This window comes from Salvia hispanica, chromosome 4, assembly GCF_029641045.1.
Source record: "Salvia hispanica isolate PSC_SH4W2 chromosome 4, Shi_PSC_v1, whole genome shotgun sequence".
Classification (NCBI taxonomy): Eukaryota; Viridiplantae; Streptophyta; class Magnoliopsida; order Lamiales; family Lamiaceae; genus Salvia; species Salvia hispanica.
In genome coordinates, this window is record NC_142695.1 from 34,242,106 (window position 1) to 34,259,956 (window position 17,851).

General features: G+C 37.8%; 2 protein-coding genes across 13 annotated transcripts; one reads left to right on the plus strand and one right to left on the minus strand.

Moving 5' to 3' along the window:
- Positions 1 to 2,394: 2,394 nt before the first annotated feature.
- LOC125192277 (glycerate dehydrogenase HPR, peroxisomal-like) lies at positions 2,395 to 4,346 on the minus strand. 12 transcript variants are annotated; one of them, XM_089070128.1, is made up of 7 exons: positions 3,955 to 4,337; positions 3,691 to 3,763; positions 3,402 to 3,433; positions 3,160 to 3,221; positions 2,962 to 3,077; positions 2,816 to 2,863; positions 2,395 to 2,743 (listed from the first exon to the last, which is right to left on the minus strand). In XM_089070128.1, the coding sequence occupies exons 5-7, from the start codon at positions 3,004 to 3,006 to the stop codon at positions 2,543 to 2,545; spliced, it is 294 nt and encodes a 97-aa protein (XP_088926254.1). In that variant the 5' UTR covers positions 3,007 to 3,077; positions 3,160 to 3,221; positions 3,402 to 3,433; positions 3,691 to 3,763; positions 3,955 to 4,337; the 3' UTR covers positions 2,395 to 2,542. The 12 variants fall into 12 exon arrangements, 11 of the variants coding, with proteins under 11 accessions (XP_088926254.1, XP_088926252.1, XP_088926251.1 ...); XM_089070126.1 differs by having other exon boundaries at positions 3,160 to 3,224; XM_089070125.1 differs by having other exon boundaries at positions 3,384 to 3,433.
- Positions 4,347 to 8,506: 4,160 nt separating this feature from the next.
- Positions 8,507 to 11,403, plus strand: LOC125195033 (uncharacterized). The gene has a single exon (XM_048093238.2). The coding sequence runs from the start codon at positions 8,570 to 8,572 to the stop codon at positions 11,246 to 11,248; it is 2,679 nt and encodes an 892-aa protein (XP_047949195.1). The 5' UTR covers positions 8,507 to 8,569; the 3' UTR covers positions 11,249 to 11,403.
- Positions 11,404 to 17,851: the final 6,448 nt, after the last annotated feature.

Consider the following 17,851-nt stretch of genomic DNA (forward strand, 5'->3'; position numbering starts at 1 on the left):
TTATTCAAAATTCCAAAAATTGTACAACTGATTAGTTCCACAAAGAGACCAATACTCACTATTCCATTATCTATTTGCACTATATGCACAGCGTAACAACTTTACACAGTTACTCAATTGTCTCAGCCATCTTCCAAACTCAAACTACGTTTTTGCCTGTTCAACCATCTCCACCTTCAGTCTTCAAACTATCTCTCCATTGAATCGTTCTCAGCTATTCCTTCAAAAACCATACTGACAATGGCGAACACCTGCCTAAAACTTGAAGACGATTACTGCAAAAGAATTGAAGATATTGTTAAAATAATAAAATAAAATTAAAAAAAAACGAAGAGGAAACAATACTAAAATACAAAGAATAAAACAACAAAGATTTCACCTTTATAATCTGCAAATAAAATATCATCAGCGTAAAATGAACTAATCAAAAAGAAGAAAATGAAACAATACTAAAACACAAACAATGAAATAACAAAAATCTCACCTTTATAATCTACAAAATAAAAAATCATCAGTGCTTAATGAACTAGCGAAAACGAAACAATACTAAAACACAAACAATGAAACAACAAAGATCTCACCTTTATAATCTGCAAAATAAAAAATTATCAGCGCTTAACGAACTAACAAAAAAACTAAAACAAAACAATACTAAAACAAAAACGTGAAACACACAGATATTACCTTTAGTATCTGCAAAATAAGAAATGGTTAGTATAAACAACGTTATTCGGATTAAAAGAAAATAAGAAGAATTAGAGAGATATAAATAAAAGCAAAAATAAGAGAGTAGAGAGAGAAATAAGAACCTGCAGCAAAAGCATTGTTTGCAATGACAACTGGTATTTATAGAGAAGTTTCTATTATAAAGGTGAGAAAACAGCTCTTTTCTTTGGGAGGAAAAACCCTCTCTTTTTTTTAGGGGGGGGGGGGGGAACCCGATTTCAATGCTTAAAACATGATGCAGAGCTTAATCCATTGGTTAACAGATGGAATTGCAAATTGGCGCATGACTTTTACAACCGAGCTTTTAAGTATAGTATAGATGCCACGGTCAATTTTACATCAATATTAGTAGTACTATATTATTTTTATTAAGGCATCCACAATGCTATTTATAGTCTTCCATGTCAGCATTTTATAGTAACCTATCTATTCACTTGTAGTAATTTTATATTTGTTTTTTACTTTTTATTTTTGAATATTACTACTATAAAATAGCAAAATATACATCAATTAAAACTATGGTAGAAAAAACTTTATTTTATTAAAAAACCAAAAGAGCACAACACGAAATACCAAAAAAACTACAGTTTTAACAGCGGTTGTGTGACCAAATTTCTTCAACCATGTCTCGTTCAAGGTATCGTTGCTACCACTGTTGATATGTAGGGTCAGATTGAGTGGGATCGGAAACTGCATCTATTTGAGATGCACTTCCCTCTGATCGCCTTATCCATAAGATTGGCCCAGAGTGGTTAGTTTTTTGCATCGAGCTTGGTCTTCACTATGATTTCCCCCAATGATTCGAGGTGATGAGTCTTGGGTGGTTTTTTTTTGGGTATGTAGTCGAGGCTTTGTCTCAAGAGCTCTGCGAATTGCGCGACGAGATCTGACTCTAAAAATTGGTGGATTTGTTGGAGTTGGGATTGGTGTTTCTGTTTCAGAACTTTCGAATTCTAACTTGACATCTTCGTTCTTTGCAGGTTGGAATGGGTCGGGAAAGGTATGTTACAGACAATGATGAACTTTTTTTTTTGAGTCCACACCCCCGCTCGTGATACCATATTGAAATATATTAGGATTTGAATGAATAAGTACATCTTTTGAAAAGGTTTATACTCCTACATCTTAATATAGAGGTTAGATACGTCATATTTTTGGTACTCTATTCCTAGATATACTACTATATTTTTGTATCAATTACATATCTTCTAGTCCAACACAATACACACTACAAGAAAAACGGGCTTTCCCGAGCACCAAGTGCTCGGAAATATAAGACAAAATGCTCGGAAAATCGAGATATACCGAGCACTTTCCTAGCACAGAGTGTGCTCGCCTTTCGCTTCATCGGAATTTTTATGCGAGCAATTAGTGTGCTCGCTCATTTCGAGCACCAGTTTGTGCTCGAAAATTTCCGAGCACATATCAAGTGCTCGGTATTTTCCGAGCACTTTGGGACAATGGAACAGTTCCGAGCACATATCAAGTGCTCGGTATTTCCGAGCACTTTAGCACTTTGGGGCAATGGAATAGTTCCAAGCACATCTCTTAGTGCTCGGCATTCATGCTTTTAAAAATATTATATTCTATATTTTTTATTTTATTATTAATAAATTATATATTTTATTGTATTTTCCTAAATTAGGAGTATTAATTAAATAAATAAAGTAAACTAAATGGAAATGACATTATATTGATGAAATTTTTTTACAGTGCATTTGAATTTGAAATGCAAAAAATATATGAATTTGAATACAGAGCATGATCCCGGGGACCTGGACGAAAACAGCGAAACCTTGCTATGCATCTCAAATGGCTAACCATACACGTATCCGCTTTCTCCCGCACCATTGCAACTTGCCTTCTTCATCTTCACCATCCTCTCCTTATTCACCAAATGATACGTCGTCGCCTCTCCATTCGCCTTGAGGAAGTACCCATAGGCAGTAACGAACTTCTCCAGACGAGTGGACTGGTAGAGATCAAAGTAGATCAAGTTCATCTTGAACCCTTCAACCTAATTTCACAATTAAAGTTAGTTAACTCAATGAAATAAATCCAATCAATAAACAAAATTTGGTTGCACAACCATCATTCTTGCATAGGCAGATCCAATGTGACCTGCTCCAAAGTTTGTCTTTTAGTAAGTTCCCAACATAGCAGCCAAAAAGGAAACAAAGAACGGGTCAATGATTTGTGTAATTCTTTGCTTATGAGTTCAAGTAAAGGACGTACAGACGAAGGACGAGGAAGCCATCCATCATACAAGCCACCCTTCATGAATTCATCAACTTCTACAATTCTTCTGGCTGCAGCTAAAGAGAGTGAAGCTGCTAACTCTGCTGTAGTCTCTGTCAACAACAAACTTATTCATCAACAACAAACTTATTCTTGCATAGTTTTCACATTTCGTTGATCCAAAAAATTAGTTACCGGTGACTTTCCGACAGCAACACCATACTTATTAGCAGCATCAACATCAACCTTGTTGTATCCTTCTAGACGGCAACACAAAATAACCAACAAAATTTAGAAATAAATTCATCATTCTGAAATATCTAAAACCACACAAATCAACTTAGGGAACAAATACAGACAGAAGCAAAAAATAGCAGTAAAGGTCGAAAAATATATAAATAAAGAGAATAGATAAGTACCGTGGAAAGGAAGCTTACAATGAACAATGCTCGGTAGCTGCAATATAGACCTACAAGTATTCCAAATCAACATAAGCCCAAGATCTTCGAAATTGAAACAAAGTAACAAAATGAAGATGAAAAGAGCTAAAAATGCAGTCCAGATTATGAGCTATTTGTTGCGTTTGGGGCTGTGTGCTAGCTAAATTCATCCCTATCCATGAAATAAGCCAATCCTTTCCCAACAAACTACAAATGTCAGCTGTATTTCAAACTGAGCTGTATTTCAAACTGAAATGGACGGATATTGCATCTTATAATGATATACCTGTTTCAGAAGACTAGACTCAACAATCACCGAAATTTATTACTGTGATTGAATCGCGAACTGTATATACATCCTGCATAGAAGAGAGAGAGAGAGCATTCCACATTTTCCAATCAAGACAAAAAGTGCAGAATAAATCAAATTGAATCCCCAATCTCAGTTTAACCAAATCAATTTTACTAACTCAAGCGTAATATTGCAATATTCATCAATTCTATGCATACTGAGACCAAAAACAGATACTGAAAGGGAAATTAGGTTTACCTTGGAGCTTGAGAGCAACAGGCGGTGGAGAATAGTGGAGAGCGGCGGCGGTGGAAAAAGCGGAGAGAGAGCGGCGGCGGAACGAGGAGGCTTGGTGTTCGATTGTATGCGGCGGTGGAGAAAAGGAGAGAGCGGCGGGGGAACGAGGAGGCTTGGTGTTCGATTGTGTGCAGATGTGGAGAATAGTAGAGATCGGCGGAAGAATGAGGAGGCTTGGTGTTCGATTGTTAGATGTGGAGGATTGGTGTTCGATCGCCGCTGGAGATCGGCGGCGGCGGTGTTCGATTGTGTAGGTCGTTACCGAAATGCGGAGAGCGGCGGCGGAGCAAGGAGAGAGAGACCGGCGGTGGAGAGTTTAAACGCAGAGTAAATTTTGAGTACTTCATTTAACTTTAAATACGTTATTTACCATAAGAATATAAATATTTCTTCTTTACAGTGGTCGCTTATAAGTTATACTGTTAAAATATCAAAAATACTATTGCAGATTTCCAACCACTTTAAAAGTGCTTGGGATATTCCAAGCACTACAAAAATGCTCGGTATCCGAACACCTTCGATTGGTAACAATAATTCGACCTAATTTTTTTCATCCAAAGCCGAGCACATTTAGATTTGCTCGCCATATTCCAACCACATATTTAGTGCTCGCTATTAATGAATAATATTAATTTATTTAATATTTTTATCCATAGAGTTCAATTTAATAAGTGAAAATTTAAAATGTAATTGCATATTTTCACAATTATAATGACAAATAAAATGCCGAGCACATTAATGGTGCTCGCAACTATGAATAAATGCATAAATACTTTTTGAAATCATATTGGCATTTTACTATATATTGTGTATACCCGAGCACAATTAAATGTGCTTGGAAAATGCCGAGCACCACATATGTGCTTGGACAATGCCGAGCACTGAATATATGCTCGGGAATTATAAAAAAATATTTAATAATTATTCTACAACAATATTAATTGAAAACATGTCAATATTTTTTGTTAGTACATTTCAATATTTTTAAGCAACATCTCACAAAATTTGAATATATAAAAAATTTTCGGATCATTCATTATTATTAAAATTTATTTTGAACATATATTATCAATCTTATTAATTAATAGTTCCGAGCACCATATATGTGCTTGGAAAATGCCGAGCACTTAACATATGCTCGGGAATTATAAAAAAATAATTAATAATTATTCTACAACAATATTAATTTAAAACATGTCAATATTTTTTATTAGTACATTTCAATATTTTTAAGCAACATCTCACAAAATTTGCATATTTAAAAAATTTGCGGATCATTCACCATAAGTATTAAAGTTTATTTTGAACATATGATATCAATATTATAAACTACTCCCTCCGTCCCGCTTAAGATGACACGTTTTCCTTTTTAGTTTGTCCCAACTAAGATGATACATTTCCTTTTTTGGTAACTTTCTCTCTCCAATTAATACACTCAACCACTTTTTCTCACTCCTATTTAAATATTCATCTTTCTTTATCTCTCTACTTTAATACTTACACCCACCTTCTCTCTCCAATTAAACACTTTAACCAATAACTCCTAAAATCTCGTGCCGGCTAAGCAATGTGTCATCTTAGCCGGGACGGAGGGAGTATTAAGTAATAGTTCCGAGCACCATATATGTGCTTGGAAAGTGCCGAGCATCGTGTATGTGCTCGGGAATTATAAAAAAAATAATTTTCATCCAAATTTTTGCTACTACGTTGAGAGTAGGCGGACATTTCACTATGCAAGTATTCCAAGCACTTTTAAGGTGCTCGGGATTATCCGATCACAAGTAAGATGCTTGCAAGTATTGGAGAAAAATAAAAAACCGATGTAGAGAAAAAAAGACTTGACATTATTATTGTTGAATTATTTCACTAAGTATTTTCTTGTAACCGAGCACATTCATGGTGCTCGCTTGTTTCCGAGCATATATTTAGTGCTCGCAAATATTGGTGATATGCTATTTGTCTCTCCCGAGCACATATTGTGTGCTCGCCCGTTTCCGAGCACTTTCGGTGCGCCATATAGTTCCATGACTAAATCACCAATATCGACCATGTTGCCTATGACTGCAATTCTCTCAAGTTAACACACCATTCTTTTTACATTGCCGAGCACAGTTAGCTTTGCTCGGAAATTTGCCGACCACAAGATAAAGTGCTCGCTATATTCCGAGCACATATGAAGATGCTCGCTATATTGCGAGCACATATGAAGGTGCTCGCTATTTCTGGTTGGGAAACAGTGATTTTTTTGTAGTGACACTTGTTAAATAAATCGAGTTGTTTTAGCCCAACATAACTGAAATCCATTGATACAAACTATTTTCAGTTTCCCACCTTTATCTGCACTCTGTTGAAAAAGCTTCAAACACCAAAATTTTAATTCCATAAGAAGTCCATTCTTTTTTACTTACTCCATGCACCTACAAAGCACGAAATAAAACATAGCAGTGAATAAATGAATAGGGGACAGATTAATAAAGGGTTAAATTGGGAAGATTTTTTAATCTTGTTTTTGCTAAAAACAAAGCTATGCATGTATAATTAGGTGATCGAACAATGCAGACCTTCTTGAATCTTGAAATTGTAATAAAATTACTTCAATTATTTATGAATACATGTTTTACCATATGATTTGATTACCAATTGAAAATAAAATCCAATTTTCTCAAGGCAATGCATCGTACTTTCAAAATGGAAGGATCCTAGTCTAGGGCAGATAACATCCTCGACCTTGGGTACTACTGGGTTTATTTTACTCGTAGTTATGGGAAATGAAATTTTTAATTGTAGTAAGTTACTAACTTGTGCAACCCATACTGTTGATGATTCCATGCATTTAACTACTCACTCAGTCCCATATAAATAGGCTAATTGGGAATGACGTGGGTTGGAATGCGTAATTGGTAATGTAAGAGAAAATGAGAAAAAAAAATACTCCCTGCGTCCCACATAATTTTACACACTTTGACCCGACACGGGTTTTAAAGAAATGTAATGGAAAGTAAGTTGAAATAGTTGGTGAGATGTGAGTCCTACTTTTAAAGTATTAGTTTTATAATAAAATATGAGTAGTAATGAGTTAGTGGAATAAGAGTCCACTACCAAAAATGGTAAAAGTGAAATGGGTAAAATTATGTGGGACGGAGAGAGTAGTTAAAATAATTATTAGATGGTAGGGGACCATAAATGATAAAGTAAAAGAGAAGGAGAAAAGATTTTCATAAATGTATAGGACTATTTATATGAGAAGAAAGGAAAAGAAACTTAGTCTATTTTCTATGAATAGTGGAAGTAGCTAGTATTTTCTGCCCCCTCGTGCCGAGCAATTGGTAAACGTCTATACATGATAGCGCGAGAAGCGCCAAACAACTTTGTCGTCGATTCTCATTAGCTGATATTTTATTAACGAACATTGTTTTGGGAAGGGTGGCGTTTTGCAAAGTCTACAACAGTCTCATTAACAAGAGAGATACAAAACACAATTAAGTTCCGTCCCATAAAAACAATTTTACTTTTTCATTTTTGTCCACTCCATAAAAATAATTCATTTTTATTTTTGGCATGTTTTTTCTTATGTGTCTAATTTTTCATTAATAATACTTTAATTAATCTTTTTTCTATTTTTTTTCCTTCTACTTGATGTCCCAAAATCTCTATTTTTAAGAGAATACATGAATTGAGTAGTACGGGATTGAGGACTCAGTCTACATAGAATTGTTCAAGTATTCATTGCTTTTGCTTGTATGTAGATGCAGTGATTGAGAGGAGCTCCTGATCCCAAGTCAAATTATACTGAATATTTAAATTTTGTATTTAGGGTTCAGATAGATTATTAGTATACGTGTTTTTAGCTAGAGCCTAGAGGCAATTACTTTTATAATTAGGATTTTATGAAATTTAATAAATACGGTTTTACAAATTAAAAACGACCGATTAGTTTGATTCAAGAAATCTGTGTATAAGGAATTGCTCTCACGTTCAAATCAATCACCAACATGTTCATAGAAAAAGACAAAAAAAAAAAAAAAACAAATCAATTTCATAATCAATACTAAATACTAATATTAGAATCAAAACCACAAGAAGTTCGAAAAAAGACATGGACATCAATGATCCAGGAAAATATAGTTGAATGAGTGGTGAAAATTCAAACTCCAATTGTTATAAGTCTAAGTAAACGATAAGTAAAAGAAGTCCACGCAGGAGAATTTTCAAATTTATTAATTATATGATCCCACCTTCATTTCATTCAAACTGCTGCATGTTTGTCTCATTAAATTTATTATAATTTTTTTTTATTGTTCTACCTAAAATTAATACTATAATTTACTCCCTTTATTCCATAAAAATATAACATTTAATTTACAAAATTGTGGTATTTTTTTGAGGATCAAATAATTTGATTGGAAATTTAAGTGATTTCCAAGAAAGAGTGGATTAATGCATGATGATGAAAATGTGAGTGGTAGAAATTGACTTCCCGCTGCAGCCTATATTTATACTTGGATCAGTTAAAATCATCATATCTCCCACTCATCTTCATCTTCATCTTCATCATCATCTTTTTGTTTTGATCACCATGTGGTTTCGCTCCTTTGCTTGCTTCTTTCTCCTAGCTTCTATTTTCACCTTTTCTAAATCCGAAAACCACGATGACGACTCCTACGCCAAACACTGTTCTTACTTACTTCCTCCATCCACTATCACCCATCGCAGCTACGACGATGACTTCCTACCTTCCCTCTCCACACCCTACTTCACCGGCGGCGACACTCTTCTCCGCATGGAACCAGGCCGCCGCTACCACTACATGCAGAAGACTCTCCGCCTCCGCATCCTACCCAATTTATACAAAACCAACACCTCCGGCCTCTACAAGCTCCAAGGCTTCCTCTACATCCGATTTCCCTACTCCTCCGACCACGATCTTCACTCCAATTACACCTACGGCGGCTATTACCGCCGCCGCAATCGCTCTAACGGATCGCTCAAATTTCCGCTGACCGGATTCTGGTCGGTGAAATCGAGGAAGCTCTGTATGACCGGATCCGTTCGGTGGAAAGGCGCCGATCGTGACGCTGTTCTCAAGCTCAAATTCGCCGGCGAGGAGAATCCGAGTATTAATAGCAGCGTTGTGAGCGGGAGTTTGGAGAGCACGAGTGATCCGCCCTACTTTTCCCCAATTTTGATTTTCAATTTTCCACAGCTCTCCAATTACAAATACTCATTGCTCACCAAGCAAGTGTTTCCGAGGCAAAAAGAGGAGCCTCTGAGCCTCGAAGCACTCGAGTTCTGCTCGTTTATGCAGCTGGGGATGAGATCTCTCGAATTGGAGTATGCGGCGAACTGCACCGGATCTCAGCGTTGTTCGCCACTTGATGGCGGCGATGGATACCTGCCTCGCTTTCTCTCTGTGACTTCAATTGAGTGTGTGGAGGGGTCGAAAAAGGCAAGGTTTATTGCAAAATTTTTGAATTCGAGCTATGATTATGATTATAATAGCTTTGATACGCGTTTGATGGTAATCGGAGAGGCGGCGTGGGATGACGAGGGCAATAGAACGATCGGCGTAGCCTGTCGATTATTGAATCCTTCTCTCGAATTGGGGGAAGTTGTGGTGAATTGTACAATTAGGTTGGTCATCAGCCAACCTGCTGTCATCACCATGAGAAATGATGCCAAAGTTGTTGGGCAAATATGGAGCTCCGATGACCAATTCCAACGGATAAATATCACCAGCAGAGACGAGAGGGGGTTGCCGGAGCAGAGATATGAATACAATTACACAGAGGTGGAGAAAGCGAGAAAGGCTTGCACCATAAAGGAGGCCAAAAAGGGGGATTTGTATCCTGATCCCCAATCCTATGATATGAGACTTGATTTGAATGTCAAAGACAGGAAAGGCCAAGAAGTGGCATGGGCATCTGCTACACCGGTTTGGGTTGGAAATGCCTCGTACCAACATGGAGACGGATGGGGGGATATTCTCGTTGCAATGGCGCCCACTGGAACAGTGTCTTATGCAGAATCCACGGTGGTCGCTGATCAACCTCTTCAGATTCCCGACACGCCTGCGAATATGACCTACAAAATACGGATCCACCCTCACTATTTTGGCAACTCGAGTAATCAAAGTATCTCATCACCACTGAGTCTCGAAGGGATGGAGATCACAACGGAAGGAGTGTACACAAATGGACACCTCTGTATGGTGGGATGTAGAAGGATTGTTAACGAATCCTTCACTTTCAAAGACTGTGATGTTTGGATGGAACTCCAGCTGCCACCGTTGAATAAGAGAGACAGCCTTGCAGAGGGAGTCATCAGAAGCACTAGAACAGTACAGGATCCGCTTCACTTCGATGATCTCATACTCCAAACTTTTGTGTACTATCGTGGAGAAGCTGAGCGATCCATATGGCGGATGGACTTGGAGATCGCGATGGTGTTGGTATCCAACACGCTTGCCTGCATCTTCCTAGCTCTGCAGATCTTCCATCTCAAGAAGAATCCCGAGGCACCCTCTTCTATCTCGCTTGTCATGCTTGTAGTACTATCCGTGGGGCACATGATCCCGCTCGTGTTGAACTTTGAGGCCGTGTTTTTGGGGAGTCGGGATAAGAAGACTGTAGAGCTTGGTAGCGGAGGAAGGCTTGAAGCTAATGAAGTCGCGGTTAGGGTAATCACAATGGTTGCGTTGCTGCTTCAGCTGCGCCTTTTCCAATTAGTCTGGACCGTGAAACAGAGCTCGTGGAGCGAAGAGAAGAAGGCTGGTTTTGGTTCCTTGTTGTTGTACATTTTAGGTGGATTGCTCACTCTAATGATCAACTGGATGAGGAAGACTTATATTGGTTGGAGATATTCTGTTTGGGGAGATTTAAGGTCTTATGCTGGTCTGATTCTTGATGGCTTCCTTGTGCCGCAAATCCTGCTCAATGTGGTGAGGGGCTCAGCCGAGAGAGCCTTGTCTCGTTCGTTCTACATTGGGACAAGCGCGGTTCGATTGGTGCCACATGCTTATAACCAGTACAGGGCTCACAGCTTCTCAAAGTTTGATCTGAATGCAACCTACTACTACGCGAATCCAGCTGCGGACATGTACTCGACCGCTTGGGACATCATAATCCCGTGTGGGGTTATCACGTTGGCGGTGGTCGTGTTTGTGCAGCAGCGGCATGGCGGCCGCTGCATTCTTCCGAAGAGACTGATGAGGGGTTTGGAGATGTATGAGAAAGTTCCCACAGCTGAAAATAAGTGAAGAGGCTAGTACTAGATGCTCCTTCCATGCACATTTTTTTTCTCTAGTCTTTTTCTCTTTTTCTGTTTTGTGAGATTATGCTAATGTAACTTGCTCTTTTTATTTGTGAAAAATGTTTAGTATACAACTTAATAATATATTACTACTTGGAATCGTGACTTGCTGTAATTCAATTATTCTTTATAAAAAGCAAGTCAAGTAGAAATATTTAGGGCGGCAGGCAAGACTAATGCTAGTCAATGTACTCCATTATTTATACTATTAGATGACGACGACGACGACACAAATGCAACATTACTTGTATAGTACAAAAATATACAATTTCAAAATTTAAGGTATAGTCTTTTATTTCTTGTTTTAAAGAATATCCGTGTGGCAATAAAATATTGGTGTATGAAGAGGTGTATTATGGTAATAAAACTTGTAGTCTTTTATTTTCTTATTTTAAATAGTGTCCACATGGCATTAATGCATTGGTGTACTATGAAATAGTGTAAGAGATGATTGAGGTGATCAGCACAGTTTTTCTTTGCTTAAACCTTGAAATATTAGATTTTAATTATAAATTATTTAAACCTTGAAATACACTATCAAATTCAGTTAAGCTTATAAATTATTGATAATTGATAAATTATAAATTTTAATTATAATATTAGAAAGATGTTAATAGAGGAAGATGGAGTACTTCATTTTCTATAGGGGTGGGGTGAGACTCATTCTCTATTAACAATATTTACTTTTTTTACTTTTTTTTTCTATTTCTTTCTTACTTTATATTAAAATTCATGTTTAACCAAAAATGCATACTCTTGTGGGACGGAGTGAGTATTTATTTTTCGGCACGAGATTTATGTAATACTCCCCCCATCCGCGAATAGGTGTTCCATTTCTTTCCAACACGGATTTTAAGAAATGTTAAGAAAAGTGGGTGAGAATTTATAAAAAAATTTACTATTTTAATGTTAAAATTTATAAATATAATATTAGTGTGTTTGTAACAGCATCCCTTGCTGTGGTTGATTGCACAGCAGGGGATCCAAATCCCTACTTCTATTAACTCTGGCTGTCATTTGATCACATAAAAATTTGTGCTTCAAAATAGGTCAACCAATTAAGGTGGTAGTAGAATTTGGATTGCGGAATATGTTTATGAAGAAAGTGCCAATATAAGTTTTAACTAGTTCTGGATTGAGTTAATATTTATTCACATAAGTAAAGTAAAAAAGACGTCACTTTTAATACAAGTAAATGTTCAAAACTAAAAGTGGAGAACCGTAGAATGACAAAACAAAAAGGGTTTAAAATAGAGTCAATAATAATAATAATAATAATAATAATAATAATAATAATAATAATGATAATAATAATCAAAATCAATATTGGAAAAAGGTAATCTCTTATTCTCTTTATCCAAAACGGTTACAAAAGAAATACAATGAAAAAGTACATAAACCAAAAGTCATTCTAGCATTATTTGTAATCCTCGATCGTCCACCTTCAAGGCATCTGATAACCATAACAAGAAAAGATTATGAATTTCATCCGAAGTAAGGGTATCTCCACCGACGACGGCGCCCCTCCCGGTCGCCCGTCGGCGACGTCCGACCGGACGTCCGCCGTAGGGAGCGGGAAGGGAGCCCACGCCCGTCCCGAGTGCCCCTGCGATGGGCTCGCCCCTTGCGTCGACGTCCGACCGGACGTCCGCCACTGTGGCGAAGGTCGGACGTCTGACATTTTTAATTTTTTTTATTTTTTTATAAAAAAAACTCTATAAATAGGGCTCCTCCAACTTCATTTCATTCACACCACTTGTGTTGACAAGTTTCTCTCTCTAACCTCTTTTTTCAATTATCTATAATGACGAGTAGTCGTGCGGATGGTAGTGGCGGAGGCGCTAGTGATAGTGATGGTTATAGTGATGATGAATTGGATTTCGCTGTGCAAGAGGCGATTGATCAACGGCTGCGGCAGAGGCAGCAGCGGCGGCCGTACCTCGGCCGATCCATCGCCGACGGCATATACCCCGGGACCACATTGCTGCACATATTCGGTTATATGAGGACTACTTTGCTCCGCAGCCGCGTTTTGGGGATGCCTTATTCCGCCGACGTTTTAGGATGCATTGTCCTCTGTTTATGCATATCGTTGGTGCATCAGAGAGAAGGTACGAGTTTTTCAGGATCAGGGAGGATGCGGCTGGCAAACCCGGACACACGCCAATACAGAAGTGTACGGCCGCAATCAGGCAACTGGCGTACGGAGGCCCGGCCGACATGTTCGACGAGTACCTCCACATTGGGGAGTCTTCAGCCGTCGAGTGTCTGTTGGAGTTTTGCGCGGGCGTTAGAGCGATATTCGGGGATCAGTATCTTCGGCGTCCGAGCCCCGAAGACTGCCAGCGGCTGATTAATATGCACGGGTCGGTGCACGGGTTCCCTGGGATGTTGGGCAGCATCGATTGTATGCATTGGGAGTGGAGGAACTGCCCCGCCGCCTGGAAGGGGATACACACTTCCGGCTTCAAAGCCAAGCATCCCACGATGATCCTTGAAGCTGTAGCTGACTACCGGCTGTGGATATGGCATGCTTATTTTGGAGTGGCCGGGTCGAACAACGACATCAACGTCCTCCAATCATCGCCCCTGTTCAACGATCAGTGTAATGGCGTTGGTCCCGCCATCAGTTTCGTCGCCAACGGCAACCAGCACAACATGGGATACTATTTGGTGGATGGCATATACCCAAACTGGCCCGTCTTTGTGAAGACGATCAAGTATGCGATCGGGCCAAAGAAGTCCTACTTTGCGACTCGGCAGGAGGCAGCGCGCAAGGATGTTGAGCGCGCATTTGGTGCGCTCCAGAGTCGATGTGCGATGGTGAGGGGTCCGGCACGGCAGTGGTATATTCCCAACATTGGCGACATCATGTACGCGTGTATCATTTTGCACAACATGATTGTCGAAAGTGAAGGGGACGAATTGACTCAGTGGACCAGCGAAGATGACGCAGGTGCCGGTCCAAGCCACGGCGTGGCCACCGCGAATGTGAACATGGGGGTACCTCATGGAGAGGTTGAGCGGTTGCGCGCATTTGCCGACATGCGGCAAAGAAATGCCCATATTCGACTTCAGGAGGATATCATTGAAGAGGTTTGGACGCGGAGGGGTGCACGTTGATGTGGTTGTTTTTTTTTCTATCTACTATGTAATTTTTTTTTCGAATGATGTATGTTTTTTTTAATGAAATATTCGTATTTCCCGTTTGTATTCGTGTCGAATTTTAATTCTGTGAATTTTAATTTTAATTGTGAATTAATTTAATTGTGGGAAGTCCTAGTGGGAGGGGCTAGTGTAGTGGGAAGGGCTAGTGCAGTGGGAAGGGCTAGTGATGTGGCAGTGGAATGAGAAGGGCAAAAGCTGACGTGGCAGACAGTTTTTGTAGGAAGGAATAGTGGAGGTCCTAGTGGGAGGGGCACCACCGGAGACACCCTAAAGGAATACTACTATGATTTATAAATTATACTAATAACTCATTATTATTATTTTGGAGAAAATTATTTTCAACCCACTCACGTAGGCCCACTGAAGTTTCTATTGACTTTGATAGTTCCAACCTCAAAAAATTGATTGGATGTGATACTATAATATTACTCTCTTTCACATCAGCCCACATGTATATATTATATCCATTCCAATAGATATGAAATTTTGTTTTTAATCACGAGATTTTATGCATAATTGTTTTGTAAATAAATAAAGAGAAGGTAAAATAAGAAAGATAAAAATATAGAGTTGATATTGTTTCCATTTTAGAAAACTTTTCATTTCAATGATATAATCCAAAAAGAAAATGTTTCATTTTTAATGGGACATAGAGAGTATATTATACGACTTGTTGTCGATTAATCCATGTTGAAATTTTCATAAGCATTTCCTATGGACAAAGTTTTATCATTTTAGGTTTTCCTTCAAAAATAGACCAAGTCTACTTTTAACCAATTATACATCACTATCCACTACCTTTTCTCTCTTTCTTACTTTTTCACATCTCTTTCTTATAGCAATTGTACATTAAAACTCGTGTTATATGTTTACTATAAAAAACAGCCTCAAGGTAAAGCTCTTGTCTAACCCTAGCCAGATCCAAAATTAGCATTCCTCCGTAGTAAGATTTTGTTAAGCAAATTTCATTCACCCTAAAATCCCATCATAGACAAGGAAAAAAAGGAAGATGAATGATTTTGTATTTGTAAAAAAAGTGTGAGAAGTAGTGCAATGAATTATGCTACATGATCGATGAACTTACTATTTAGAGGCCAATCCAATAATGCGCGGGGTTTCGTTGGTCTGTCGAGCTCCAGACGAGGTTGTGCCGGCAACTTCATTGTTGCCCAATAAATGATTAGCAGCACTGGTGTTGTTAGCTTTGGCTCTGGCTCTGGCTCTATCCATCTTTGGGAAAGATTGAGCTACAATTAATTGACTCTTTGGTTTCCCACCCTTAGCCTTAGTGGCTTCATTTGCCTTTGCATTGTCCTTTGCCTCACTTTTTCCCCAAAACCCAACTGTTTTGCTGCCCCCCATATTTTGTGATCCTATCAAGTTTTGATATTTCATCTCATTTTTTTAATGGCCATTTATAGCATAATTTAGTTCAATTATATATATATATATATATATATGGGTTGCGTTAGGCTCCTTTGCACCCTAAGTGTCCTATTTCCTTCTTAGTCTCAGCCCTTGGATCCTTAAATTGGATGGTTGTGATCAATGCATTATTAATCTATAATGTTGCATTATTAGCCGCTGTGCATTATTAGAATGAAAATGTGCATTATTAGTCTATAATGTTGCATTATTAGCCGTTGTGCATTATTAGAATGAAAATGTGCATTATTAAATGACACGTGGCATTAATCTAACCGTCAGATGACAAAATCGTGGGGCTAGGATTAAGAAGGAAAAAGGACAAAAGATATGAAAAGGATTTGAATACATCCCTATATATATATATATATATATATATATATATATATATATTAGGTTTGTGTTAAAATGACAACCCCTCTTAAAATGACACAGTGACACCGCTTATACAGCAATATTATAAACGCTATACAACAATATTACAAACACTACACAGCAATCTATAGATTGCTGTATAGTGTGTCGGATATTGCTGGACATGAAATATTGCTGGTTAAAGACCAACATATTGCTGACCGTCTTTTTTCAGATTTTTTTTTGCCCGTGGCAGCTTATTATTCGTCCACGTGTACAAATGATTGGCTAGAAATGGTGGTATGGTGTTATTTTAAGGGGTGGTAGCACCTAACATGCCCCTATATATATATATATATATAGGTTTGTGTTAAAATGACAACTCCTCTTAAAATGACAACGTGACAACGCTTATACAGCAATATTCAATACGGTAGACAGCAATCTATAGATTGCTGTATAGTGTGTCGGATATTGCTGTTCAAGAAAAATTGTTGTTTAAAGAACAGCAGATTGCTGCCCGTCTTTTTCCAGAATTTTTTTTTTTTTTGCCACGTGGCAGCTTATTATTCGTCCACGTGTACAAATGATTGGCTAGAAATGGTGGTATGGTGTTATTTTAAGGGGTGGTGGCACCCTAACATGCCCCTATATATATATATATATATATATATATATATATATATATATATAGGATTGTGTTAAAATGACAACATCACTTAAAGTAACACTATACCACCATTCCTAGTCAATCATTTGTACACGTGGACGAATAATAAGCTGCCATGTGGCAATCATAAAAATTGCTCAATGGTAAATTTTTGCGGACTGCAATATCCAATACACTAGACTGCAATTTTTCCCGACTGCAATATCCAATACGCTGGACTACAATCTATAGATTGCAGTTTAGTGTATTGGATATTGCAGTCTAGCGTTTATAATATTGCAGTCTAGTATGGTGTCACAGTGTCATTTTAAGAGTGTTGTCATTTTAAAGCACCCATATATATATATATATATATATATATATATATATATAGGTTTGTGTTAAAATGACAACCCCTCTTAAAATGACAACGTGACAACGCTTATACAGCAATATTATAAACGCTACACAGCAATATCCAACACGTTAGACAGCAATACGTGTTGGATATTGCTGTTCAAGAAAAATTGCTGTTTAAAGGCTACAAAATTGCTGCCCGTCTTTTTTGGTTTTTTTTTTTTTTTGCCACGTGGCAGCTTATTATTCGTCCACGTGTACAAATGATTGGCTAGAAATGGTGGTATGGTGTTATTTTAAGGGGTGGTGGCACCCTAACATGCCCCTATATATATATATATATATATATATATATGGGTGTGTTAGGGTCCTTACAGCATCTTAGTGTAAAACACAGCACTAATCACAGCCCTTAGATCCTTAGATTGGATGGCTGTGATAAGCTACATTATCATACTAAAAATGTACATTATTCGCCGAGGTACATTATTAGAATGGAAATGTACATTGTAAGACTAAAACTGTACATTATTAAACTAAAATGCTACATTATTATCCGAGCTACATTATTAGTCTAAAATTCTACATCATTAGATG